Below are 27893 nucleotides of genomic sequence, written 5' to 3'. Positions count from 1 at the left end.
TCAGGGTTAAATTGGAACATGAACTTCTGTTTATTTATTGCAGTTTAACAAGCGTGTGGTTTCATAAACGGTATCGGTCAATTACAATAATAGGGTGCCTATCCAGACCTATAATTTCCGCTACCTGCTCTCACTCACTAAACCACCTCTCAGATATTTACTTGTCTTCCTAGCTCCTAACTGTTCCTGACTCAGCTTATTTCGCTATACTAACTCAACCTACCCACAGACTCTATCCCAATTCACTCCCACTCCAACCAACCACCCAACTCCCTTCGCCCCCCCCCCCCAGCTGGTTTTATAGTCCCTCTGACTCCACCCCCTGGGGTTCTGACTGGGTAACCTGTTTAACTATTTCACCTCCAGCACTCTCATATGTTAACGTCACACCTACAGCTTGTAGGAATGGTCTAGCCAGAGCCCACAAGGATGATGATCACCGACTAAATCACACCTTCTCTACTTTGCACATGGGAGCTTCCTGTGGCCCTGGTCCAATACTCTAAGACAGGGATGGGGAATTTGTGGCCTCCCTAATGTTGCTCCGAGAGCTCCAACCAGCGTACCATCTAGAAGAAGGAAACTGCTTCAAGATCTCTCTGTAAAACTTATAAATCAGTGTTTTCCCAACTTGCTGTTTTGGAACTACAATTCCCATCATCCCTGATCACTGTTGCTGGGGATGATGGAAGTTGTAGTTTAAAAACAGCTGAAGAAACACTACTAAGAAAAAATATGAAATCTACTAATACAACAGTGGTTTAGATGTAGCCATTTTTATTATTGTCCTAGCTTCTCTTAGAATTCTACCATAATGCTAAAGGGTGGGAAATATTTCCACATAGCGAAGATTTGCCAAACAAAGTATAGCGGTTGAACACGTTCAGTGCCATCACTTCTCAGCCTTTTCGCTAAGATCAAGGATAGTAAGTATGTTCAGTTATGGTGCAAAGAATCAGGCTGAAATATATCCATTCAGTCACGACGTTCATAGAATGTTCTTGGCCAATGTTATTTTCTTCCTAAAATGGCATCAAAGAGAATTGCTTTCTTTTGCTGAATATCCTTGAAGCCGGCGGCACTGAGAAGCACATTGTACTCTGATGGGGTCCGTTCTTTTCCTTGAGTAACAAGCAGCATAACCAAACCATATATATGAGCTTCGAATGGCCCCTTTCTGTCTTCATTGAGAACTATTTCCACTACTAGAACTCCACCACCTGTTTTGGAATAGGAAATGGAAGATGCACCGTTACATATTACAAAGCAGTATGTTACTTTGCCCAAGTATCCTGGGATCAGAAGCTCAAGAAATAAAGGAACGCAGCTGAGCCAGAGTGGTACACGGCCATAAGGGGAAGGGGGCATGGGGAAATCCAAGCAGATTAGTATCAGGATTAATTCCCACAGGAAATACCTTTGACACCATGCACCTACCAGGCTTGCAGGCTTTGTGCAGTCTGGTTAGCAGTTGCACACACTTCTCCTCACTAAAGCAGTGTAGGGTCCTAACCAAAATATACAGGTCAGCTTCTGGAATTGGATCTTTAAAAGCATCACCTGAAATAAAACAAGTAGAGATCCAGTGAAAGAATTATTATTCTTACGGAAAGTATACTTCATTTTATCTTTCTCAAATTTGTAGCTATAAGGTGTGCACTTCCGTCTCCTGGTGCTTCTCCTGTAAGGAGGCAAAGCTGAACATAAGAGTCCTGGGCCAGTGTGGTGTAGTGGTTAAGAGTGGTAGTCTCGTAATCTGGGGAACCGGGTTTGCGTCTCCGCTCCTCCACATGCAGCTGCTGGGTGACCTTGGGCTAGTCACACTTCTCTGAAGTCTCTCAGCCCCAATCACCTCACAGAGTGTTTGTTGTGGGGGAGGAAGGGAAAGGAGAATGTTAGCCGCTTTGAGACTCCTTAAAGGGAGTGAAAGGCGGGATATCAAATCCAAACTCCTCCTCCTCCTCTTCTTCTTCTTCTTCTTCTTCTTCTTCTTCTTCTTCTTCTTCTTCTTCTGGCTGGATCTGTTCTCATGGTTTTCAACTCCCATCAGCCCCAGTCAGCATGGTCAGGAATGATGGGAGTTGTAGTCCAACCATAATTGAAGGGTCACTGATTCTCGACCCCTGCTTAATGCATGGCTGTCTTGTCTGTTAGTGGAAGAAAACGATGTAACCTTTGTAGAATAAAACAACATTTTACCTTTGTGAAAAGTAATTCTGTGTTCCTCTGAGGAGACAAAATGCTTCTTTCCTGTTTCCACTACTTCAGGTAGGTCTAAAATGGTCACTGTAGAATTTGGATACAATGAAATATATTCCTTTGCTAGGGCTCCACTACATCCTTAAGGGAGAACCAAAGGAAAAAATGAACACGTTGTGCATATCAAAGCTTTCCCCAAAACTTCATGTGCAAAACTCTAAGATAGTACACCAGATAGGTGGCTGTTCAGTCATTTCATTCAATTTACCACTTTTGCAGTTCTGAGGATCTGATAGTTCAGAGCTTCAGTCATGGGTCATTGAGGAATGTTTCCTGTTCTACAACAGCAGCCTTATGATTTCGGACTGCCAGCATAGGAAGACAATTGAGAATGTATGGTACTTACCTCCCAAATCACAAACTAGTGGGAAATTAGAAAGATCAAATGCATTCAACACATCTCGACCACAGAGACTCCACATCTCATGCATAAACTCCATGAATTCTCGCAAGCTGCTCTCTGATCTAGTAATTCAAAATAGCATTGTCAGTTAACAGAGGGAATATCTTTGAACAGAGGATGGTTCTAGACAGGAGCCATATTCCACATAATGCTGTTGCATTTTAGTTGTGTGTGGATTTCCTTTCCTTTCTTCGGCCTCATCCTTCTGTTTCCCATTGTACCGATCATGATGGGATGTATCCATAATCCATACTCAAATTTAAATACTAGTAGTAGTAGTACTACTACTAGTAGTACTACTACTATTAATATGAATAATACAGTGGTACCTCGGGTTACATACGCTTCAGGTTACACCTGATAGCAAGGAATCTAATTTTAGACATCAGGTGAATACAAGTTAGCAATAGGTTTCACACAAATTGCAAAGGGAAAGCTTTGCCCATTCTTTAAAAAGAAACAAGATCTACAAAAATACATTTTTTTCTGTACCTGTACATAGCCTCATAGAAATCCTTTGTAGAAATGTCACTTAATCTATATGTCTGAGCCTCTCCTTCCCTGAAAGAGAATATTTGTTTAGTTTAAGAAAGAACGAGCATCAAAACTACAGAATTAAATTTCAGTCTCTTCAGCAAAACAATTAAACCAAGTTTACTACTCATACAATTACATTTGTTGTCAAAGCTGTGTCTAACAATCACAGGTTTGTTTATTTGTAACGTCTGTGAGTTTTACCATTTTATTACCCTTTTTATCAATCTTGTAATAATCAGTAAAAAAAAGTTTGTAAACAAACGTAAGGAACAGTACAGTAATATAAGATAAATGCTATAAAGCTCCTTTTTATATGTTTTGCTATAGTGCTAAAATATCATAATACAATACATAAAGCATTATAGCATACTACCCAAAATCCAAGCTTAAATTCACAGCCATTTTAGCAACATGGTTAATTGCAGCAGCTGTTATGGTAGTGGTCTTGTTTTTAATAATTTTGTTGAAAATAACACCGAAACCTGATGGTGTTGTAACACACTCTCTCTTTCATTATGAAAAGTGTATATCTACAACCTAAGAAGTGTTTCAGCAATAAATAAACATTTTGAAGAATAAATGGGTGTCGTTAGATAGTATTCGCTATAAGGGTTATACAGTATCGTGAATATGTGCTAAGCTTCAAATGGCTCAGCCCACAGTAGCTATGTCCTGCCAGCTCCTACTTAGTATTTTTCGCTCTATAAAATGCACCAGACCACAAAACGCAACTAGTTTTTGGAGGAGGAAAACAAGAAAAAAAATATTCCAAATCTCAGAAGCCTTATAGTCTTATAGAGCAAAAAATACAGTAGGTACTGAGCACAGCGAGAGGCAAACAGAACAAGTACAAGATGTCTGACAAAATAGAAAGGCAATTGTAACTCTGTTTGTAGCTTGCAGTGGGTGAGCAGCAGGAAGGTTAGTGTTTGTGATTGCTCATCTGGAATTAGCCCTACTGAGGAAGGATCCATTACCAGTTTACATTTACGGGACAATCCTGTATTATACAGGACAGGTGGCAACCCTGCAGCACTGTGACATTAAGTTCCCCACTTCAGTGCTATCCTTCTCCTCACCTCACAGAATCAGCCAGGTGCTGTGCTCTCGTATAGACAAATTCAGCATTGAACTTCATGGAATAATACTGAGTCTTTGGGCTTCTTTTGCCAAGGTAGAGATTGGCAAGGTCGGTATTTCCATAAAGCGCTTAAAACGAAGGGGACAAAAGATTAACGTTTTCACACCTCTGTGCAAAGCCCCTTTCCCTCCCCAATTCCGCAGGGACAAAATGCTTGAAACAAAGGATAATGAGGCAGAAGACACATTTCTATGATTCCATGGCATGCTGATCGCATTGTAAAAAAAGTGCAACACTGAGACTGCAATTGTCTAGCTTCTCACCCAGAGAAAAGTATCGAAAGACTAGGCCTCCACCTGCTGGCAGTGGAACTTCAAGCTGCCACATGGTCACCAATGCATAAGCCAGGCATAGGCAAACTCGGCCCTCCAGATGTTTTTGGGACTACAATTCCCATCATCCCTGACCACTGGTCCTGTTAGCTAGGGATCATGGGAGTTGTAGTCCCAAAACATCTGGAGGGCCGAGTTTGCCTATGCCTGCTATAAGCAGCCACTAGGAGTGGCCATTCTGAGATCTGGAGTGAAGTATTAGAAATATGTGAACATCAGGCAACTTTTTTCCATTGTAACATCTAAGTCAGGAGGACAGACTCTTAATGTCCTCAGCTGCATTAGTGCTTAATAAAAAAGTAAAAAGGTAAAGGACCCCTGGATGGTTAAGTCCAGTCAAAGGCGACTATGGGGTTGCGGAGCTCTTCTCACTTTCAGGCCGTGGGAGCCTGCGTTTGTCCACAGACAGCTTTCCGGGTCATGTGGCCAGCATGACTAAACCGCTTCTGGCGCAACAGAATACCATGACAGAAGTCAGAGCACAGGGAAATGCCATTTATCTTCCCACCGCAATAATACCTATTTATAATTACTTGCACTGGCATGCGTTCACTACTACAAGGTTGACAGGAGCTGGGACAGAGCAACGGGAGTGCACTCCGTCACAGGGATTCGAACTGCTGACCTTCTGATCAGCAAGCCCAAGAGGCTCAGGGGTTTAGACCACAGCAACACCCGCTTCCCTTACAGGTGCTTAGTGACCTGCACTAGCTGCCTATTTGCTAATGAGCTTTCTCACTGACATTTGTAAACAACTAGGTACAAGCACATCTAACTGATCATCTCTCCTGCTATGGGACAAATCACCCTTTGCAATCATGAAAGGAGAGTGTCACCTGCATACCTATCAGAAAAAGCCCTGCTCTCTGGAATGCTCCCCAAAAAGAGATATGGGAATTTCCATGTACAAAAATGTCTCCTAAAAACCTCAGGTGTTTCCCTAGGGCTATTTGGATGCTGCTTTGTTCAGTTGCTGGCTTGATGGCTTAAATTGATTTTTAAAATGGTATTTCAACTTTATAATGTTGGTTAAATTTCCAGATAAAGAATAAATACTTTGGTTGCCCTTCCTCTCCACTTGCAGGAACTTTAAGCCAACACAAGCGTCCAGCAGTCTCTCCATCCCAAAGGGACTGGTACTCAGACGTTCGGCAATAGACACTGAAGTCAGTGGTTCCTTGGACTCCATCAGCAGATCAAACACACCAAGATCAGAGGCAGTAAACATAATCTGGATGCAAAAAGGGTGAGGGAGTGCACAAGGAAATAGTTAAAAATGGTCTATAGTTACTGACTTTGCAAAAGGAACAAGATACTTTTGAAATACAAAAATGTTATCGTATATATAATAAATATTTCTGTTGAGCGTCCCCGTGAATTATATAAAGAAAAGTGGAACATAGGCATCTTAAGCAAGTTAATTTTAAATTATTGCTGTATCACACCTGTGCTATGGGTCCCAAACATAGACTCACAGTTCTCATTTTCTTATTAATACATTCAAGTGACATTAACAATATTTGAAGTTTCTGCCTTTGTTTGTGCTGGGTTGACCCCTGTAACTGTAAGATTTGCCTTGCCATTTAAAGGCATTTTTGATTCTACACATCCATTTACAAGCTGAAAGTTTCAAAGTCCTTGCAAGTATTAAATTTTGCAGACAATACTTCTACCTTTGAAATTAGAAATGAATACTGATTCCGAAATAACAATTTCAAAGCTTCAGCTTCTTCTGTAGTACTCATTGTTCTTTATTTCTCTGTCAGATATCTCACAGTTTTCCTCTGATGAGCAAGTTGTGGTCCTTTTATTCAGAATTCACTGAAAATGAAAATGAAATGATAAATGTCAAGGTAAAAATCAAACTTAATGGACTTTGTAAATGACTGAGGCGAGATATGTTTATGGGGAAGTCCCCATCTGCTAAGTAAAGGCATAGGTGGAAAAGGATTTCTTTCTCACAAGTGCAGGAGGAAGGAAGTACCTGGGAATTATTGATCTTGCCTATGTGAGGAAAATGTGATATCAGAACCTGACAAGTCAGATGAAATCAACTGGTGTCTGGAAATGCACAATTAACAAGTTATTGGAGAAAGTTAATCAGAAGAGAGAGCAGGTGGTTTAGGGAAAACACTCTTGCTGAAATGAGGCCACTTGGAAATTCTTAAAATACAGAAACACATTAACAAAGAAGTGTCACATGCAAGTCACATAGTGGGAGCCATTTTTTGTGCCCAAGTCAACAAATGTTAATGGCAAAAATTACTCACTAAAGAACTCACTGCTAAAAATGAATTATTTGTGATAACGATATAGAGAAATTCAGGAAAATACACAAATAGGAAAGCTAAATGAGGATAGGTAGAGCATGAAGAAGAAATGTTAAGAGTTAAGAGATTGGAAGATGAGAAAGGAAACAAGGGGATTCCAAGAGAAAGAATATGAACAATGAGGGAGAACCAGGGATGTCACCATGAACTCCTTGAAGGAAAGGTAAAAGGTAAAGGTACCCCTGACCGTTAAGTCCAGTCATGGCCGACTCTGGGTTTGTGGCGCTCATCTCGCTTTATTGGCCGAGGGAGCCGACAACATAAAAGAAAAAACATTACAATATAAAAAACAGACAAACAAACATACAAACATTTATCCTAGCTGTTATAATCATACTTTTATAACCTCAAATCCCTCAATAGCTCATTGTAGCAGTTTTCCAATACTACTACTATCTTTATTACGGTCCAGAGACCCAACAAAACATTACAAATCAATACAGAGTTCATACAGCCTACCTCCAGGTTAATCAAGCACTTTGTTTGGAATATAGGGCTCATTTGTTCTTGCAACCACCGATAAAAACTTTGCCACTGCCAACGTTCTAGCTTTTGTCCGGTCTTCCAGTAGGAACCTGACATAGTGAGCCTCTGACTTTCCCGGGAAAGGCACCAGCAAGGGTAGTATCAGTTCAGCCCTGGCCTGCTCATACTTCGCACAATGTAACAAAATATGATTTATGGAATCGATGTCTTGAGCACATGAGCAAAGTCTGTCCTGGTAGGGAACTCCTCTCAACCTACCATCCAGCACTGCAGAGGGGAAGACATTCAGTCTGGCTTTGGTGAAAAGCCTTCGATTAGTTTTCCAATACTAATTTCCAATAAAATTAACTTAATCAATTAACATCTTTCTTTCTTATCCTATTTCACTTATATCCATAATATTATAAAATTTAAAACATTTAAGTACTCACAATAATGCTACTTATATTATCTTAGAATATTTTGCTAAATAGTCCTTAAATTTCTTCCATTCTTCTTGGTAATCCTCCTCCTCCTCCTGTTTGCGGATTCTACCGGTCAGGTCGGCCAGCTCCAGAAAGTCCATCATCTTCATCTGCCATTCCTCCACTGTTGGTAATTCTTGTAATTTCCTATATTTAGCTAACAAAATTCTTTCGGCGGTTGTGGCATACAAAAACAGCCTAACATCTTTCTTGGGCAATTCCAAACCTATTATTCCAAGTAGAAAGGCTTCTGGTTTTTTAATAAAGGTATATTTCAACATCTTTTTCAACTCATTATAAATCTTTTTCCAGAAGTCTTTCACCTTAGGGCACGTCCGCCCAGCTTCCGGGTCATGTGGCCAGCATGACTAAACCACTTCTGGCGAAACCAGAGCAGCGCACAGAAACGCCGTTTGCCTTCCCTTCCGGAGTGGCACCTATTAGTAGCGAAAGGACTAACCTTTATGTGGCTTGCTCCCAGGTAGCAGCTGGAATCGTATGAGGCACAGGTCCCAAGTTGCCAGTGTTGTGATGTGCAGTCCTTTGGCTACTCAGAAACCAGCTGCATTGGATTAAATAGCATGTAGCCATCCCCACCCACCAAGTTAATTGGGTTTAGGATTGCAGCCTTGATCAGGAGCTAATAATGGATTTGCTGAATCAGTTGCTCTGAGGAGAAACAAGAACAAAAAAAAACCGAGAGAGTCCTGAAGCACCTCAAAGGACCACATATTTGTTATTCTGGCACAAGACTTGCTGAACTAGAGTCTATTTCATCACATACATGGCACGATTCTCAATTACAGGGGAGTTGGATGCAGTGGGGTCAGAGGGAAATGAAATGCCAGAAACACTGATAGGAACCATTCAAATTCGAGCTACAATGTAGGCAGGATGAGGACAGCGACATAGCCATGATAGGCTTGATAGTGCTAAGTGAATTTACGTCTGCAAACCATTGTCTTTATTCAGACCCAAATGAATTGGAGTGAATGTCTTCAATATTCTTTCTTTCTCACAAGTGCAAGAGGAAGGAAGTACCTGGAAATTATTTATTTTGCCTATGTGAGGAAAATGTGATATCAGAACCTGACAAGTGAGAGAAAATCAACTGGTGTCTGGAAATGCAAAATTGCCTCTAATAGAGAAAGCCACCATGGTGTTTTTTGTTCTAATAATCCTTTATACTTCTCCCAAACTTTAAAAACTGCTTTCCTTATAATATGATTTCAAAATGATTTAAATTTTATCCATTCCCTGATCCAGCAAATACAGGAGTGGTACCTCGGGTTACATATGCTTCAGGTTACATATGCTTCAGGTTACAGACTCCGCTAACCCAGAAATATTACCTCGGGTTAAGAACTTTGCTTCAGGATGAGAACAGAAATTGTGCTCCGGCGACGCGGCAGCAGCAGGAGGCCCCATTAGCTAAAGTGGTGCTTCAGGTTAAGAAGAGTTTCAGGTTAAGAACGGACCTCCGGAACGAATTAAGTACTTAACCCGAGGTACCACTGTAATTTCAGATCTGGCAGGGAGAAGCCTCCTCTATCTTTAATATCTGTTAATAATTTATACTTTATTCACAGCTTCTTGCCCTGCCATACAAATTTTGAAATATCCTTTTGCCAGTCTTTGAAGCATCCCATATTGCTTGTTACCAGGATTGCTTGGAATAAAAACATTTTTGGCACTTGTTGTTTAGTCATTTAGTCGTGTCCGACTCTTCGTGACCCCATGGACCAGAGCACGCCGGGCACCTCTGTCCTCCACTGCCTCCCGCAGTTTGGTCAAACTCATGCTGGTAACCTCGAAAACACTATCCAACCATCTCGTCCTCTGTCGCCCCCTTCTCCTTGTGCCCTCCATCTTTCCCAGCATCAGTGTCTTCTCCAGGGAGTCTTCTCTTCTCATGAGGTGGCCAAAGTACTGGAGCCTCAGCTTCACGATCTGTCCTTCCAGTGAGCACTCAGGGCTGATTTCCTTAAGAATGGATGCGTTTAATCTTCTTGCAGTCCATGGGGCTCTCAAGAGTCTCCTCCAGCACCATAATTCAAAAGCATCAATTCTTCAGCGATCAGCCTTCTTTATGGTCCAGCTCTCACTTCCATACATCACTACTGGGAAAACCATGGCTTTAACTATACGGACCTTTGTTGGCAAGGTGACGTCTCTACTTCTCAAGATGCTGTCTAGGCCTGATTTTTGGCAGTACATTCATCTTAGTAACTGATATTCATCCTAACAAAGACAAGTTCACTCTATTCCAAATTTCCAAAAAGATTTTCTCAGTTCTGACAGCTCCCATGGAAATCTGCAGTTAACTGAAAAGGGAGGCCAGCTTGGCACTGATACCGGGAGGGAGCTTGAGATGTAAGAACGGTCACCGTTCCTAACTGAAAGGGCTAAATCAGGCCCAGCTTGGGTTCACCAAGGCATTACATTATGTAACAGAGGGACGTCACTGTGAAGGAGGCCAAGGGAATTTTCAGAGCAACAGAAGCAAGTGCGACCCAGAGGGACCCTTGGATAACTGAAAGGGCTTGTGGTGTAAAAAGAGTCACCATGCCTAACTGAAAGGGCTAAATTGGCCCCAGCTTGGGTGTGCCAATGCCAGCATGCATTACATAACAGAGGGATGTCAGCAACAAGGAGGCCTTTCAGAGCAACAGGAGCAGGTGTGACCCAGAGTGACCCTTGGATGTGGAAAGAGGTGTGGGGTGGGCATTGGAAGGGGAGTTGTATGGAGTGGGGTCGGAGGGAAATGGAATGCCAGAAACACAGATAGGAACCGTTCAAATTTGAGCTACATTGTAGGCTGGATAAGGACAGGGACCCTTTAGGATAGCAATGATAGGCCATGAAATAAACCGACTTGGTAATGCTGAGTGAATTTATGCCTGCAAATCACTGTCTTTACTCAGACCCAAATGAATTGGAGCGAATGTCTTCAGTACTTGTGATGTAGCAGTTTCACTCCGGCAGGCTGAGGGGGGCCATTGCCTCAGGCGCAGTTTTTTCGAAGGAGCACTTTGCTCCTCACCTGGTCCCTATCAGCCCCTCAATGATTTGTGAGTCCGATCCCACATCCCAGCCTCACAAAGCAGCGTGGGGCTGGCAGGGAATGAGACAGAAGCAACGGTCTTATGCTCTTCCAATTGGACTGATTGGAAGGAGGCATGCCCTGCCTGTCGCGTCCTCCTCATGTTGCCCTCCATGCCCCCTGGGGCAACCATCCCGGGCGCTATGAAGACATGCTACACCACTGCACTCTGGGGCTTCCCTTTGAAATTCCTCTCTAAAAACAATCATTGACCTCTCCACAACAGCCAGCAATGCCGCCTATTCTGTTAAGTGAAACCTCAGTTTGACAACCAAGAATTACAGGGCTATGTGAGGCACCTCAGGTGGCATTTAGAGTAACCCCCCCCAAAAAACTTCAAATTGTGTTATTACCTCCATATTACAGATATGGGGTGTGTATGTATGAAGGCTGGGAGAAAGAAGCTTGCCTAAAGGCACCTTAAGGATGTTTTCCAGATTGTAGCTCAGTCTGGAATCCTACACACACACACACACACCAGGGAGCAAGCCCTGTGAAACTAAATGGGACTTACTATAGGTGGTATGACAAATAGCGCATCTCACATGTAACAAGAATCAGGGAGTGTGCTTTTAGAATTGTTGAACTGTAGAACTTGAAGGGACCCCAAGGGTGGTCCAGTCCAGGAATCTCAACGAAAGAATCCATGACAGGAGGCCAGCCAAGCTCTGCTTAAAAACCTCCAAGGAAGGAGAGTCCACAACCTCCCGAGGGAGTCCGTTCCACCGTTGAACAGCTCTTACTTTTAGTTTTCCCTCACACACCAAGCCTTTACAAATTCTCAGCGACCTGGTATGTCATACCTGGTACGTCACCTTCCGGCTTCGTCTCCTGAGCTCCTCTCAAATCAGTTTATGGGACAGTTGGGCTACGGGCTGAATGCTTGTATTCCACCCCAACCTCCAGCCTTGCTCTTCTGCAGCCCAAAGAGATTTTGTCCGTTCTGACAGCACCCGAGGAAATCTACAGCTAACTGAAAAGGGAGGCCATCTTGGTACTGAGGTGTAAGAATGGTCACCATGACTAACTGAAAGGGCTAAATCGGGCCCAGCTTGGGTTCACCAAGGCATTACATTATATAACAGAGGGACGTCACTGTGAAGGAGGCCAAGGGGCTTTTCAGAGCAACAGAAGCAAGTGCGACCCAGAGCGACCCTTGGATGTGGAAAGAGGGAACATTTTAAGGAAATTTAATTTCAAATCCCAGGCACTAAACAGGGCAGGACAGCCAGCTTCAAAGGTTCTGAAATTTCAAACCTGAACCCCCTGGGAGAGTACATGATGGAGTTCCTGGAAGTAATAGTAATATAAAAACTGGAACGCCTGGTTCCTGGGGCTTTGGGTTAAATGGGGACTTGGTCTGTTGGCAGGTTTGTGCTCCAGTTCCGTTCTGGGCAGTGGGTGTCCCCAGACCGTGATGGATAGATGGCATATGAGAGCTTATCCCATTTGTCTCATGTTGCTGCAAAGGCCAGCGAGGTTATCAAGTGTGACTCTCTTGGCAGAAGAAGAGAGAAGGTTGACTTGCAGAATTTTCTTCGTTGCAGAAGAAGAGAGTTCAACTTCCTTTCAGGATTTGGCTGATTTGCAGAATAATTCAAAGTTGTCTGTTGGTATTTCACACACACTCTGGATTTCTAAGGTCCTCCAAATCTCTCCCCCCCCCCCCCCCCCGTTGCCTGGCTTGCATGTCATGGTAAGCCAAAGTGTAGCTTACTGGCACTACACAAGCAGGCAGGCTTGTAGCTGTTTGTACCTCCCCCCCCCCCAAGTCTATTTTACTCCTGCACTGTGCTGAGCTTGGCTTAATGTGTTGTCCAAAGCTGCAGCCAGTTCTGTTGCCATAATTAGGAACTAATGAAGGCAAGAGTTACCCAAGTTGTAGACATTCAGACCTGAGGGTTTTGCGGGGAAGAATCTAACCATTGCAGTTAAAGGTTATTGACAGGTGTGGAAGTAGTTGCTCACGAGTAACCAGGCAGGACTCCGACCTGTCTTTGCAGATTTTTATTGGTGCAAACTATTTACAGTGCAGAACCCCAAAATTCATGTCCGTCTTAGTCACTTGCAGATTCTGGGAGTGCCCCCTTCCGGTTTCTCCCCCAGCATAAGAACTTAGACACCCCAAATCTCCGCCTCCCCTCCTTACGTTTCACCCCTCTGCACAAGCAGGGCAACGGAAGCGGCGTGTGTGCCTCCTGGCCGGCTGGGCTAGGTGAGGCGCTTGGGCTCTCCGTAGCATCTTTGAGCCTTCCCTTCACCCGGCTACCCCCTTCCCCCCTCTGCTTCACTGGAGGTGTGGCTTTCTCCACTGCCAGACGAGGAGCTGCTTCTCAGAAGCACTGGAGGCTCTCTGTATCCCCCTGCCTCCCTCCCCTGTTATGTATTGAAGTTCTCACCCTGGCCACCAGGAGTATTGTGTATGTAGTTTTCACTCAGGTCCACGTCAGTTATTTTAGACGGGAAACCCTGGGTTGTTGTTGCTACATTGTTGACAGCCGGCTGCCTATAAAAGCAGGCCGGCTGAGCTGTTTGCTGTTCAGTTCTGTCCAGCTTACAAATAAAGAGCTGCTCTGGAGAAATCACTGTGTCGTCTGCTATGTTCGCCCACAACTTAACATCCCCCATTCCGATGGCAATACCCTGACAGTTATTTATATGTTTAAAGCTGTTTCACCCTCCTCTTTGGTCAAAGAGGTTCCCAGAGCAGGTTGCATAAGAGGGCTAGCAGGTTTACAGTCAAAAATTCATGACACAAAAATTTGCAGGGAGGGAAGAGGAAAACAAACCAACCCTGGCCCCCGTTTTTAAAATTCTGAAGTTCTTATAATGATGGAATGGAGAGTTCAGCAAGAGGGGGAACTAAATGGAGCTACTCTCTCAGGACAGCTTGAATTCCCAGATGCGGTTGGACTACAACTCCCCTCATCCCTAGCTAGCATGACCAGTGGTCAGCGATGATGGGCGTTATAGTTCAACAACATCTGAGGACTCAAGATAAAGAGTTAAGAGTTAGTTTCCTGTGTGGAAAGTTTGAGAAAGGCTTCTCTCAGTAGGCTTGGCATCTCTCAAGCCACACAGGCTAGCTGATCATAGCTTGCATATTATCTATATTTATTTTGAAATTGTTGCCAACAGGTTCTGTTTACCACAAAAATCCTGAGGCAATATGGGATACAACCTCTTTCTTTTTCCTGGTTTGGCTCATGTGCTCAAAAAGGGGGGGGGGAAGGGCAAGCAGGCAAATGAAGGTAATAACTACTACTATTACAATGGTGGTTAACATGTAACAATTAGTATTATTATTCTAGCTTCTCTTAGTATTCAAGCATAATGATAAATGGGGGGTGAAGGAGATATTTCCACATGGTGAGGATTTGAAAAAAAGGGAAAAAAATAGCGATTAAGCATGTTCAGTTATGGCTGCAAAGAATCAGGCTGAAATATATCCGTTCAGTCACGACGCTCACGGAATGTTCTTGGTCAATGTTATTTTCTTCCTAAAATGGCGTCAAAGAGGCCTGTTTTCTTTTGCTGAATCTGCTTAAAGCCAGCAGCACTGAGGAGCGCATTGTACTCTGACGGGGCCCGTTCTTTTCCTTGAGTACAAAGCAGCATAACCAAACCGAATATTTGAGCTTCCACTGGCCCCGTTCTGTCTTCGTTGAGAACTATTTCCACTACTAGAACTCCACCACCTGTTTGAGAAAAGGACATAGAAGATGTATCATTACATATTACAAAGCAGCATGTTACTTTTTCCAGGTGTCCTGGGATCAGAAGCTCAAGAAATAAAGGAACGCAGCTGAGCCAGAGTGGGACACAGACATAAGGGGAAGGGGCCATGGGGAAATCCATGAGGCTTGGAATGAGAATCAGTTCCCACAGGAAACATCTTTGACACCATGCACCTACCAGGCTTGCAGGCTTTGTTCAGTCTGGTTAGCAGTTGCACACAATTCTCATCTGTAAAGCAGTGCAGGATCCTAGCCAAAATATACAGGTCAGCTTCTGGAATTGGATCTTTTAAAAAATCACCTGAAATAAAACAAGTAGCAATCTGGTGAAATAATGATTATTCTTACAGAGAGAATACATGATTTTATCTTTCTCCAATTTGTAGCTATACGATGAGCACTGCTGTCTCCTGGTGCTCCTACTGTGAAGAAGGAAAACTTAGCATAAGAAGAGCTTTGCTGGATCAGGCCTATGACCCATCTAGCCCAGCAGCCATGGCGAAACCCCCAACCAGAACCAGATTACACGCACACTCTCCTTTCCTCCTCCTGCGGTTTCAAGTAGCTACTATTCAGGATACTGTCCCTGATCATGGAGGCAGAGCATACACCATGACAGCTAGTAACCGTTGATGGACTTATCTCCATGAATTTGGCTAATTCCCTTTAGAAACCACCCAATTTGGTGGCCTTCACTGCTTCCTGTTCTGTTCTGTTATCACGTTTGAATTCTATGTCTGATCTGGCAAGAACTCCCCTGAAAGGCTGATTAATGGAGCAACTGGTCTGGGAAAATTAATGAGCAGACGCTTAGACTTTATTTCATCAGAACTGTCAAAATGGCGCCTGCCGCCCGAATAGGACTTTTGGATCAGGGTGAAAATCCACACAGGAAGATAATAATGTTTGCTTCAACTCGCTTGTGGAAACAACTCAGAGGTTATTAAGAAGAAAAACGATAACAACAAGAAGATTGGAAGGTGGGACTTGTGAACATCAAAGCAGCAGAAATATGAGATGATTGGACCCTTACTGAGCTCGAAGCATGGGTACCCCAACAAAAAATTTAAAAATTTCGGCAAAATATTTGGATTTTATGATTTTATGATATGTATTGGTATAATTCGGATTAATTAATGTGATATGATTGGATTGTTAAATGGAAAACTTAATAAAAAATATTTTTTTAAAAAAGAAACCACCCAATTTGGTGGCCTTCACTGCCTCCTGTGGGAGTGAATTTTATAGTTCAGCTGCGTATGTGCTCCCATCAACCCCAGACAGCATGGTCGGGGATGATGGAAATTGTAGTCCAGCCATAATTGAAGGGTCACTGATTCTCGACCCCTGCATAGTGCATGGCTGTCTTGTTTGTTAGTGGAAGAAAATGATCTAATATATGTAGGATAAAACATCATTTTACCTTTGTGAAAAGTAATTCTGTGTTCCTCTGAGGAGACAAAATGCTTCTTTCCTGTTTCCACTACTTCCGGTAGGTCTAAAATGGTCACTGTAGAATTTGGATACAATGAAATATATTCCTTTGCTAGGGCTCCACTACATCCTTAAGGGGAGAACCAAAGGGGGGGAAATGAACATGTTGTGCGTATCAAAGCTTTTTCCAAAATATTCTGCGCATATCTCTAAGATAGCACACCAGATAGGTGGCTGTTCAGTCATTTCATTCAGTGGTAAGTATGTGCCGCTTCTGCAGTGGCGTAGCGTGGGGGTGCAGGGGGGGCCGGCCGCACCAGGCGCAACATCTGGGGGGGGCACTCGCACTCGCAGCTCTCTGCCCCCACGGGTTAGGGGGCGCAAATTACTTGCCTTGCCCCGGGTGCTGACAACCCATGCTACGCCACTGCGCTTCTGCAGTTCTGAGATCTGATAGTTCAGAGCTTGGGTCATGGGTTATCAGGGGGTGAAAGAACAATATTGTACTTGCACAATACCAAGCAAAACCTTGTGCTGCAATTCTATCCTGTTTAACAGGAGCAATGAGAATACAGACCAGAGGAATATGAGAGTGTGCCAGGCAGGAGTGGCCAGAACTAAGGCCAACACACGTCTTTTCAGTGGACCTAATTGAGACTTTGGTAATTTGAACTCAAGCTCGGTATTTATTACCCCTGCTATGCAAAAATCTCCAAATGAATCCAAACTTCAATGTCTAAAATCCCTGGTAGAGGACAAGGATCCTGAGATCACGTTAAGGGTCTGTGTGATTGCTATAAAACTTAGGGAACAAGCTGCGTTATCATAATGATTAAGGCCTTCAATGATAATTTTAGGTTATATTTTAGTGACTAAGTTTTAATTTATATATTTTTTAACTGTTGCTATATTTGTATTGTCTCTGTTATACCTGATTGCAAATTCAAATGTATCCCTATCATGTTTATGACTTCCTTGATGTTGTATGTGAGCTGGAACCGGTCTGTGACTGAAATAATAAAATTCACAATTCACGAACTCAAGTCATCTACTGCCCTTCTCCCTACCCTACGCCACCAAAATATACAGTGGCTACAGCTCAGGACAAAATGGGATGTTCTACAACAGCAGCCTTATCATTTCAGAGTACCAGCATAGGAAGACATGTGAGAATTTATGGTACATACCTCCCACATCACAAATAAGTGGGAAATGAGAGAGATCAAATGCATTCAACACAACTCGACCACACAGACTCCACATCTCACGCATAAACTCCATGAATTCTCGCAAACCGCTCTCTGATCTAGTAATTCAAAATAGCATTGTCAGTTAACTGAAGGGATACCTTTGAACAGAGGATGGTTCTAAACAGGAGCCATATTCCACATAATGCTGTTGCTTTTTAGTTGTGTGTGGATTTCCTTTCCTTTCTTCGGCCTCATCCTCCTTTTTCCCATTGATACCAGTGGACAGATCATGATGGGATCTATCCATAATCCATACACAAATTTAAAAATTTATTATTATTATTATTATTATTATTAATAATAATAATAATAATAATAATACATCATTTACTGTAACTGTCCCTCTCACCAGTATGTCAAACCCTCAGTTTTTAAAATTACCTTTGATAAATTCCCTTCTCCATTTTTCAGACTGCATTTCCCTTGTGATCGCATCTTCCCCAGTGAATTGGACAACTAAGGCTTCCTCCAACTCTGCTGTGTGTGGCATGACATTGTTAAGAACTCGACTAAGGACTGTTTAGTATGCCCAAACTCTTGCATTTGAATTCCATCTGGATAAACATTGCATATCTTTGTTTCCATCGGTGGCCTAATTTGTTATTAAAAATGGAACAATTCTACAGGCTGTGGTTCCTAATATATGACCACTTAGACGAGGAGGAGGAGGAGGAGGAGGAGAAAGCACCCCTCTTCAAACCTGCTCCTCTGCATGCTCAGTGGAGGCACTTAATTTAATAATGCTTAATAATAATACTATAGAATACTAATTTAATAATGCTTAATAATAATACTATAGAATACGAAAAATGGTCAAAATTGTGGAATGAGGGATTAAAATTTACGGCAAGCGCTGCAATTAGGGAAAATTTGGAAAAGATGATTTATAGATGGTACCTAACACCAGAAAAACTGAGTAGAATGTACAAGACCGCAGACAAGGCTTGCTGGAAATGTAAAACAAAAGAGGGCAATTTTATACATATGTGGTGGACATGTGGGGAAATCAAAAAATTTTGGGACCAGATATATAATGAGTTTAAAAAGATATTTAGATACACATTCCCCAAAAACCCAGAGGCCTTTTTACTAGGGATGGTTGGGAAAGAAATTCAGGAAAAAGATAAAACTCTATTTCAATATTCTACAGCAGCGGCCAGGATGTTAATCGCTCAAAATTGGAAAAGCACAAATCTTCCAACGGTGAGGGATTGGCAATTAAAACTATACGACTTTATTGAACTGGCAAGGCTGACACAAAGAATTAGAAATCACAAAAATATAAAGCTAAAAGAGGATTGGAACAAGTTTATGGTTTATTTTGAAGGCAATTTTAAAAACTTACCAAATACAGCAGGTCTGTTTTAAAATCTCCGATGTGCAAACTTAAAAAAAACATTTTTTTGTATACCAGCGGTAAAAATGAAACTACTGAAAGTAAAAACCCGAAATCAGTAGGGAAGGAAGTCGCGGTTTTTATGTATCTTGGGCGTAGTTTTTTTTGTCTTTCTCCTTACTGCTTTTTTTCCTTTTCCTTTTTTTTTCTTTTCCTTTTTTTTTCTTTTTCACTTCTTCTTTTTAGTATGAATGTATTTGTTTTTTCTTTTTGTGTGGTAAAAGGAACTCAATAAAAAGAATTAAAAAAAAAAATTTAATAATGCTTCACATGGAGGGGTCTGGGTGTATTAATTGATGGGCAGAAGCCTATATTACTAGGCATCCTGAGGAATAATTAAGCATTTATTCATGACCTCATACAAAAAGAAGGGTTGAAGTGGACTGACTTCTCATTTTTCAAGTGATATTATATTATATTATATTATATTATATTATATTAATCATTTTATTTTATTTTGCTACACATTATTATATTATTATATTATATTATATTATATTATATTATATTATATTATATTATATTATATTATATTATATTATATTATATTATATTATTATATTATATTATATTATATTATATTATATTATATTATTACATATCATTTTATTTTATTTTGCTACACATTATATTATATTATATTAATTATATATCAATCCCATATTTTGCTACTATTTATGCTATGTTTTCAATTGCAATAAATATCTTTGAATTCTCTTTACGCATTTTTCCTTAACTCAGTTTTTTTGCTGACCAGTTTCTGCCCAAGGATAATGTAGGCCATGGCAAAAGCTGCCTCTTGGCAGTTGAATTTGATCAGTAGCCCCTATCCACATGTTTCAAACCTTCTTTCTCAACTATTTCCCCAACTATCACAATATTCCAACTCCAGAAACTGTTAAATAGCGCAGGGCCTCTACTGCCTGTACAGGATTCTCCCATAATGAGCAAGTGGGGATGTCTGTTGACATGTCTGAGCACACATTGACCTCTGGATTGTGGAAAACTGCACTGAAGCAGTGATAAGGCTCAGGAAAGGCTATTTGCTATGACTGGAAGCAGTTCTGTGTCAACAGTGGAAAGTTCAAGAGGTAAACAAGGCAGGGTCTTCTCAACTAGTCTGTTAGGGTGCCAACTTGAAAAATATAGTGTGATGGCATGATAACTGATCACGTGATGCAGTTCATACACATCGTTTGAATGGGAATGTCCATCAACTTGGGGGGGGGGAGACCTGCCCCCTCAAGTATTTTATTGTGGGGGATGAAACTCACACAGCCCCCAGGAGTTGCCTCCTATGTAGTTTGTGTAATGTAAGACCTGAAAGGAATCTAATTTTAGACATCATGCTTAAATGTGCAAAAAAAAACAGGAACCCAAGTCTGACATATAGTAAGGGATCTCCCAATATCACTAAAGATAACTATCAGAAAGGGAAGAAAGCAACACTGGATAGAAAAATGCTGGAAAGGTGAATACAAGTTAGCAATAGGTTTCACACAAATTGCAAAAGGAAAGCTTTGCCCATTCTTTAAAAAGAAACAAGATCTAGAAAAACATAATTTTTCTGTACCTGTATAGAGCCTCATAGAATTTTTTTGCAGAACTATCACTTAATCCAGATGTCTGAGTCTCTCCTTCCCTGAAAGAGAATATTTGTTTTAGTTTAAGGAAAAATGAGCATCATAACTACAGAATTAAAATTCAGACTCTGCAACAAAACAACTAAACCAAGTGTGCTACTCATACAGTTACATGCGCTTTCAAAGCTGCGTCTAACCAACACAGGTTTGTTTATTTGTAACGTCTGTGAGTTTTACCGTTTTATTACCCTTTTTATCAATCTCCTCACCTCACAGAATCAGCCAGGTGCTGTGCTCTCGTATAGACAAATTCAGAACTGAACTTCATGGAATAATAATGAGTCTTTGGGCTTCTTTTGCCAAGGTAGAGATTGGCAAGGTCAGTATTTCCATAAAGTGCTTAAAACAAAGGGGACAAAAGATTAACATTTAAACACCTCTGTGCAAAGCCCCTTTCCCTCCCCAATTCTGCAGGGACAAAATGCTTGAAACAAGGATAATGAGGCAGAAGACACATTTCTATGATTCCATGGCATGCTGCTCGCATTGTAAAAAACCAAGACTGCAATTCTCCAGCTTCTCTTGCAGAGAAAAGTATGGAAAGACTAGGCCTCCACCTGCTTGCAGTGGAACTTCAGGGTACATACAAAGCTGCTACTAGGAGTGGCCATTCTGAGATCTGGAGCGAAGTATTAGAAATCTATGAACAGCAGGCAACTTTGTTCCACTTTAACATCTAAGTCAGAAGGACAAACTCTGAATGTCCTGAGCTGCATTGCTGCTTAGTGACCTGCGCTAGCTGCCTATTTGCTACTGAGCTTTCTCACTGACATTTGTAAACAACTAGGTACAAGCACATCTAACAGATCATCTCTCCTGCTATGGGACAAATCACCCTTACAATCATGAAAGGAGAGTGTCACCTGCATACCTATTGGAAAGAAAGCCCTTTCTGTTTATAGCACCGGCCCTCTGGAATGCTCCGCAAAGAGAGATATGGGAAGTTCCATGTGCTTCAAATGTCTCCTAAAACATCAGATGTTTCCCTAGGCTTATTTGGATGCTATTCTGTTCAGTTGCTGGCTTGATGGTTTAAAGTTATTTACTGAAATTGATGTTTTAATGGTATTTCTACTTTATAGTGTTGGTTAAATTTCCAAATAAAGAATAAATACTTTGGTTCTCCTTCCTTTCCACTTGCAGGAACTTGTAGCCAACACAGGCGTCTAGCAGTCTCTCCATCCCAAAGGGACTGGTACCCAGACGTTCGGCAATAGTCACTGAAGTCAGCGGTTCTTTGGACTCCATCAGCAGATCAAATACACCAAGATCAGAGGCAGTAAACATAATCTGGATGTGAAAAGGGTGAGGGAGTACACAAGGAAATAGTTAAAAATGGTCTATAGTTACATATGTTCTAAAAGGAACAAGATGCTTTTGAAACACAAAAAGATTATAATACTGTTCAAGTCCATTTGAAGTGTAGAAATAAAAGTAGGACACAGGTATTTTAAGCAAGTTAATTTTGAATTATTGCTGTATCCCACCTGTGCTGTGAATCCCATACACAGATTCACAGTTCTTCTCATTTTCTTGTTAGAACATTCAAGTGACATTAACAATATTTGAAGTTTCTGCCTTTGTGCTGGGTTGACCCCTGTAACAGTAAGATTTGCCTTGCCATTTAAAGGCATGTTTGATTCTACACATCCATTTACAAGTTGAAAGTTTCAAAGTCCTTGCAAGTATTAAATTTTGCAGACAATACTTTTACCTTTGATATTAGAAATGCATTCTGATTCCAAAATAACATTTTCAAAGCTTCAGCTTCTTCTGCAGTACTCATTGTTCTTTACTGTTCTGAGACCTCACAGTTTTCCTCTGATGAGCAAGTTGTGGTTCTTTTATTCAGAATTCACTGAAAATGAAAATGAAATGATAAACATCTAATGATAAATGACTGTGAGGCCAGATATGTTTATGGGAAAGTCCTCATCTGCTAAGTAAAGGGATAGGTGGAAAAGGATTTCTTTCTCACAAGTGCAGAAGGAAGGAAGTACCTGGAAATTATTGATTTTGCCTATGTGAGTAAAAGTGATATCAGAACCTGACAAGTGAGATAAAATCAACTAGTGTCTGGAAATGCACAATTAACAAGTTATTGGAGAAAGTTCATCAGAAGAGAGAGCAGCTGGTTTGGGGAAAACACTCTTGCTGAAATGAGGCCATTTGGAAATTCTTAAAATATAGAAACACATTAGGAAATGGTAGCAGCTTAACAAAGAAGCATGACATGAAAGTCACATAGTAGGAGCCGTTTCTGTGCCCAAGTCAACAAATACGAATGGCAAAAAATCCCAAGAGACTCACTTCTAAAAATGAATTATTTGTTATGCTGATATAGAGAATCATGTGAAAGAAAAAAGGTGATTCCTGGAGAAAGAAAATGTACAATCAGGAGTTTCCCGGAGAAGGGAAACGACATGACAGAGTTATTAAGAATCAGAGAATCCAGAAACTGAAAGGTTTGAGGCAGGGGTACAGAGTAAGGGACCGCTTACCTGTGGAGAAGCAGCAAAAACAAGTTTGTTGTGCAGTTACACTCCCCTTTTTATAGGTATGTCAGTGGGAAGAGGAATGCTAGCGCCCCCCTTCTGTCAGCTGGCTTTATAGTCTCTTCCATTTCCTTGATGTTAGGAGGCGCCCACCTGGAAGGACTGTGGGTCAAGATGCTTTTTCAAAGTATAGTATTTGTGTTGTGCAATAACAACAATCTCTGTCATCACCAGCGCTCATTATGTGCCAAGTTCATGGTAATTTATTGCAAGTTCATGGTACTTGCAAGGTAATAAATACTTCATACTACAGGTAATAAATACTTCATGACGTGTATCTGATGTATAAACCAACTTTTCAGATTACTTTGGTGCTCTCTTGCAAACAAATGCGTTAGAGGCAACTATTTTGTTGTTTTTTTTAAATCATATAAAAATCTCTATGTGGTTTACATAAAAACACCATAGCGTTCAATACAGATTTTCTAAAACAAGATAAAAACAGAATACATATAAAACTGATCAGTGTACGAAATGGACAAAATTAAAAATTTTAGAGTTAGGATCCCTCCAAAGCTTGAATGAACCAATATTTCAAAAAGGCATTTAAATGTCATTACTTTCTCCACACCACACATTATTTCTGCAGGACACTGCCAGGGTGCGCACCATCACTGAAAAGTTCTGCTTCCATGTTTTCACTAAGTGACTATCTACTGGGAGCATGCAGAGCCGTCTTGGAAGATCTTAAAGATTGGCTTGGCCTTTACTGTAGGAGGTGATCTGCTGGTATCCTGAACCCAAGTTGTTTAGGGTTTTAAATGTCCATACACACAAAAAAGGAAACTCTTGAACTTGGCTCTGTAGCAACCACTGCAGAGCTGGGTGCCCCACTAAGTGGCTATTGCAGAGCTTTCCAAAGTGTGTGTCGCAACACATTAGTGTGTTGGCTGCAATGTGTAGGCGTATTGCACAAATGCTCCCGGTGCCCCCCCTGGGGCTGGAAAGGGGTTAGTTTAACCTCTGGTTTGCTAGTAAAGCTTAATTATAGTGTTGCGAAATGATGCATGTCTAAAAAGAGTGTAACCCTCATGAAAAGTTCGGAAAGCTATGCGCTAGAGTCTGGGCATGTATGATGGAAAGCAGAGGCAGACTAGGGTCTGGTGATGAAGTCCCTCAAAAATTCCACCAGAGTGCTGGAGCTTCTCTCAAGACAGCTAGATAGTGGGGGTTGAACAGCACTTTGGGAGGGAGAATAAAAGGAGCCATTTCTGAAGGAGAGGGTTGGAAAGGGCTTGAGATGGGAGATAGGGTTTAGCTTGAGAGATAGGGACAGGGAGGGATCAGGGTAGGATTTGACTGAGGAGAGCTGCTTCTGGTTTGAGTAGAACATCTACACTGAAGAGATGATCTATAGCAAGAGGAAAGAGCCTCACAGCTTAGATAGGAAGACTAGGTTGAGTGTCTGAGGAAGGTATACAGACAGTCATCTGGAGGGCTCAATCTGAGCCAGGAGAGGTAGAACCTGTGGCAATTAAGGATACCTGGGCCTCATTCTAGCTGGGGGGGGGGGAAGAGTTATTCTAGGTAAAGACAACTCCTAAACCAGTAACAAGGGGTGAGGTGATCCCTTGGGTGTGTTATACTAATTGCAATGCCTCAGGAGTGGCTAACTGGCAAAATGTGTCCCTCGCTCATGAACCAAAGTATTAGGCTGTGAAGGCAGCTGTGCTGTGTCCAAAGTATTTAACTGTAAGCCCTGTCATAACTAAGTAAAGGAATGAGAATGAAGTAACAGAGACTGAGTTAAACATTTTACCACCCATTCTAGAAACCGGAACATCTACCTGATTTTTAGCAACTGAAGTTTAAGAAAAGCTGTGCATATACTACGGTGTTTAGGCCTGTGAAATCTTTATATTGAGCTTTAAGTAACAGGTTAACTTCTACCTGAAAGAATGCATCTCCTGACCCAACTTTGTTTCACAAACTTCTTTTTGTAAACAAAACTTTTCTTGTTTGATCAACTCCTGCCTAAGACTCTAAATCACCAAATTTTTCCTCACAGAAGACCCTCACAAGATAGCTTGTGTTAAATTGTAGACATTCGTGTAATTGGCGTACCATGTGGTGGGCCTGCAATATTTAACTGGGGGTAGTTAGAGGGCCAGTCTGCCATATATTAATTGGTAGTTAGTGGTGGGATCTGCCACAGCATGGTTGAAATCTCCTCTCAACCATGAAGCTCACCTTTAACAACTCTCATCTTAACCTACCTAACATTGCAAGAATAAAATGGAAGTAGGGAGAACGTCAACTTAAACTCCTCGAAGAAAAGGTGGTGGGATCTAAATGCAATAATGAACAATTTCTCACTAGCTGCAATTTCCAAATCAGACACAAGGGTAGTCCCACATACAGAGCATTGCAGTAGTGTAATTAGGAGGGTACCAATGTATGAAGCAACATAGCAACCCTATCTCAGAGACTCCAACTTCCCTGAAAATGCCAGGACCCTTAAGCCATCTCTGCTCCTTACTTTGTCATGCAGAGTCCTAAATTCCCAACACAGCCTAATGGGAGACAGTGGTGGGTTGTGTTCCCAGGGCTCTGCCTTAGCTGAGAGGAAGAGCTGAGAGGTGCAGACAGCAGCTGGGCAGCAAGGCAGTCAATTGGAAGCCCCAATCTGCATGGGTTGGGGTCAAAGGCACTGGGGGTTGTAGTCTGGTGGCATGTGGAAGGCCACAGTTTCCCAGGCCTGGTCTACGTTGGCAGACATAGCAAGAAAAGAGAAAACTTTTCAACCAGCTTAAGCTGAAATGGGGCTGGGCTCACATTATGGCCTTCAGTAGCAGCATGAATTTTCTCTAAGGGGAGGAAGTTTTGTTGGTTAAAAACTCCAGTTGAAAGTGGAAGCAATAGCAATGAAGAGCAATTGTTTGGTAATAAAGACATTTCACCCATGCGGTTTTTATTTATAATAATGTTTATTTTTATTATGTTATATTTATTGTTAATGTTGTGTATGTGTACACCCAGTTGGTGGTATTTATTGATTTGGGGTTTTCTTTTTGCCCTTAGGCTTCCCTAAATGCAATACAAAAATTCAAAGATTTCTGTGTATAAATACTACAGTTTTGTGTGTTTCCTCTAATAACTTTTGCTTTTTTTAAAAAAGATATTTATTAAAGTTTTGAACAGTAAAACAGACTTCACAATCAAAACAAAAATACAATAAAACACACAAAATACAATAAAACACACACACACACAAAAATAAGAGGAAAAAGACATAGAAAAAAATAAAAAAGAACCAATTTCTTACTTATTATTTTCTTAACCCTCCTTCCAGACTCCCTCACATCTCCCTTTTCTGTGTTCCTTTTTACACAATCTCATTCAGCAGTGCCTCCCCCTCTTTCAAATCTTATTTTGTATTATACGTTTCAACTATTATGTCTCCAATTTTTCCCTTTGTGTCAATTTGTTTAAATTTGACATAATATTATTCTAGCTTTACCCTTAGTCTTATGAAACATTTTTAACATATTCCTTTCAACTATGTCACTAATGCCATATTATCTTTATATCCTGCATCATTTTAACATTCATACATTTTGCAGTGCTTTTGCAGGTAGTCTTTAAATTTCTTCCAATCCTCCACTGACTCTTCTCCCAGGTCTCGGATTCTGCCAGTCATTTCTGCCAATTCCATGTAGTCTATCACTTGCATCTGCCATTCTTCCAGAGTGGGCAAATCTTGTGTCTTCCAGTGCTTTGCGATGAGTATTCTTGCTGCTGTTGTTGCGTACATAAAGAAAGTTCTATCCTTCTTTGGCACCATTTGGCCCACAATGCCCAAAAGGAAGGCCTCTGGTTTCTTAGGGAAGGTATATTTAAATACCTTTTTCAGTTCATTATAGATCATTTCCCAGAAAGCCTTGACCTTTGGGCACGTCCACCAAAGGTGAAAGAATGTTCCCTCAGTTTCTTTGCATTTCCAACACTTATTATCTGGCAAATGGTATATCTTTGCAAGCTTGACTGGGGTCATGTACCACCTGTATATCATTTTCATAATATTTTCTTTTAAGGCGTTACATGCCGTAAATTTCACACCAGTGGTCCATAACCGTTCCCAGTCAGCAAACATAATATTGTAGCCAATGTCTTGCGCCCATTTTATCATAGCTGATTTGACCGTTTCATCCTGGGTATTCCATTTTAACAGCAAGTTATACATTCTTGAAAGTACCTTAGTTTTAGGTTCTAACAATTCTGTTTCTAATTTCGATTTTTCCACCTGGAAACCTATTTTTTTGTCCATATTAAAGACCTCTCTAATTTGACCATAATGTAACCAATCTCGCACTTTGTCTTTTAGTTTCTCAAAACTCTGCGATCTCCATGTGTCTCCATCTTTTTCTAATATCTCCCAATATTTTGGCCACTTGGCCTCCATATTGAGTCTTTTCTGAGCCTTAGCTTCCATTGGTGACAACCACCTTGGGGTCTTATTTTCTAATAAATCCTTGTATCTTGTCCAGACATTGAACACTGCTTTCCTGACAATATGGTTCTTAAATGCTTTATGAGCTTTAACCTTGTACCACAGATATGCATGCCACCCAAACGCATTGTTGAACCCTTCCAAATCCAAAATGTCATTGTTTTCAAGAAGTAGCCAGTCTTTTAACCAGCAAAATGCTGCTGATTCATAGTACAACTTCATGTCTGGCAGGGCAAACCCCCCTCTTTCTTTAGCGTCAGTCAATATTTTAAATTTTATCCTGGGCTTTTTGCCCTGCCAGACAAATTTAGAGATATCTCTCTGCCACCTCTTGAAACAATCCATCCTGTCCACAATCTGCAAAGTCTGAAAC

General features: G+C 41.2%; 2 protein-coding genes across 3 annotated transcripts; both read right to left on the bottom strand.

Annotated features, from left to right (window-relative positions):
• Window positions 1–288: 288 nt before the first annotated feature.
• Window positions 289–8525, bottom strand: LOC114596399 (acetylserotonin O-methyltransferase-like). Of its 2 annotated transcripts, none has more exons than XM_028727929.2 (9): window positions 8413–8525; window positions 6346–6493; window positions 5729–5903; window positions 4279–4408; window positions 3155–3223; window positions 2606–2724; window positions 2200–2340; window positions 1438–1560; window positions 289–1220 (listed from the first exon to the last, which is right to left on the bottom strand). In XM_028727929.2, the coding sequence occupies exons 2-9, from the start codon at window positions 6415–6417 to the stop codon at window positions 1012–1014; spliced, it is 1038 nt and encodes a 345-aa protein (XP_028583762.2). In that variant the 5' UTR covers window positions 6418–6493; window positions 8413–8525; the 3' UTR covers window positions 289–1011. The 2 variants fall into 2 exon arrangements, with proteins under 2 accessions (XP_028583762.2, XP_028583763.2); XM_028727930.2 differs by lacking the exon at window positions 8413–8525 and adding an exon at window positions 7462–7795.
• A 4522-nt stretch (window positions 8526–13047) lies between these two features.
• Window positions 13048–22819, bottom strand: LOC114596398 (acetylserotonin O-methyltransferase-like). Its single transcript, XM_028727928.2, has 8 exons — window positions 22230–22819; window positions 21631–21805; window positions 20725–20854; window positions 20446–20514; window positions 17414–17532; window positions 16216–16356; window positions 14971–15093; window positions 13048–14753 (listed from the first exon to the last, which is right to left on the bottom strand). Exons 1-8 carry the CDS (start codon window positions 22299–22301, stop codon window positions 14545–14547), a joined length of 1038 nt encoding a protein of 345 aa, XP_028583761.2. The 5' UTR covers window positions 22302–22819; the 3' UTR covers window positions 13048–14544.
• Window positions 22820–27893: the final 5074 nt, after the last annotated feature.

Source organism: Podarcis muralis, chromosome 4 (assembly GCF_964188315.1).
Source record: "Podarcis muralis chromosome 4, rPodMur119.hap1.1, whole genome shotgun sequence".
NCBI classification, from domain to species: Eukaryota; Metazoa; Chordata; class Lepidosauria; order Squamata; family Lacertidae; genus Podarcis; species Podarcis muralis.
Note: the sequence above shows the minus strand (reverse complement) of the source record. Positions and strands in the feature narration are given on the sequence as shown.

What these genes read in the sequence shown, in the direction of transcription:
- LOC114596399 (XM_028727929.2), bottom strand. Translation starts at nt 6,417, where the DNA reads ATGAGTACTACAGAAGAAGCTGAAGCTTTGAAATTGTTATTTCGGAAT. An exon ending in GGAGAGGAAGGGCAACCAAA is followed by an intron (nt 4,409 to 5,728) that starts GTATTTATTCTT and finishes CTTCGTTTTAAG; the next exon opens with CGCTTTATGGAAATACCGAC. An exon ending in GCACAAAGCCTGCAAGCCTG is followed by an intron (nt 1,221 to 1,437) that starts GTAGGTGCATGG and finishes ATTCCAAAACAG; the next exon opens with GTGGTGGAGTTCTAGTAGTG.
- LOC114596398 (XM_028727928.2), bottom strand. Translation starts at nt 22,301, where the DNA reads ATGAGTACTGCAGAAGAAGCTGAAGCTTTGAAAATGTTATTTTGGAAT. An exon ending in GGAAAGGAAGGAGAACCAAA is followed by an intron (nt 20,855 to 21,630) that starts GTATTTATTCTT and finishes CTTTGTTTTAAG; the next exon opens with CACTTTATGGAAATACTGAC. An exon ending in GAACAAAGCCTGCAAGCCTG is followed by an intron (nt 14,754 to 14,970) that starts GTAGGTGCATGG and finishes TTTCTCAAACAG; the next exon opens with GTGGTGGAGTTCTAGTAGTG.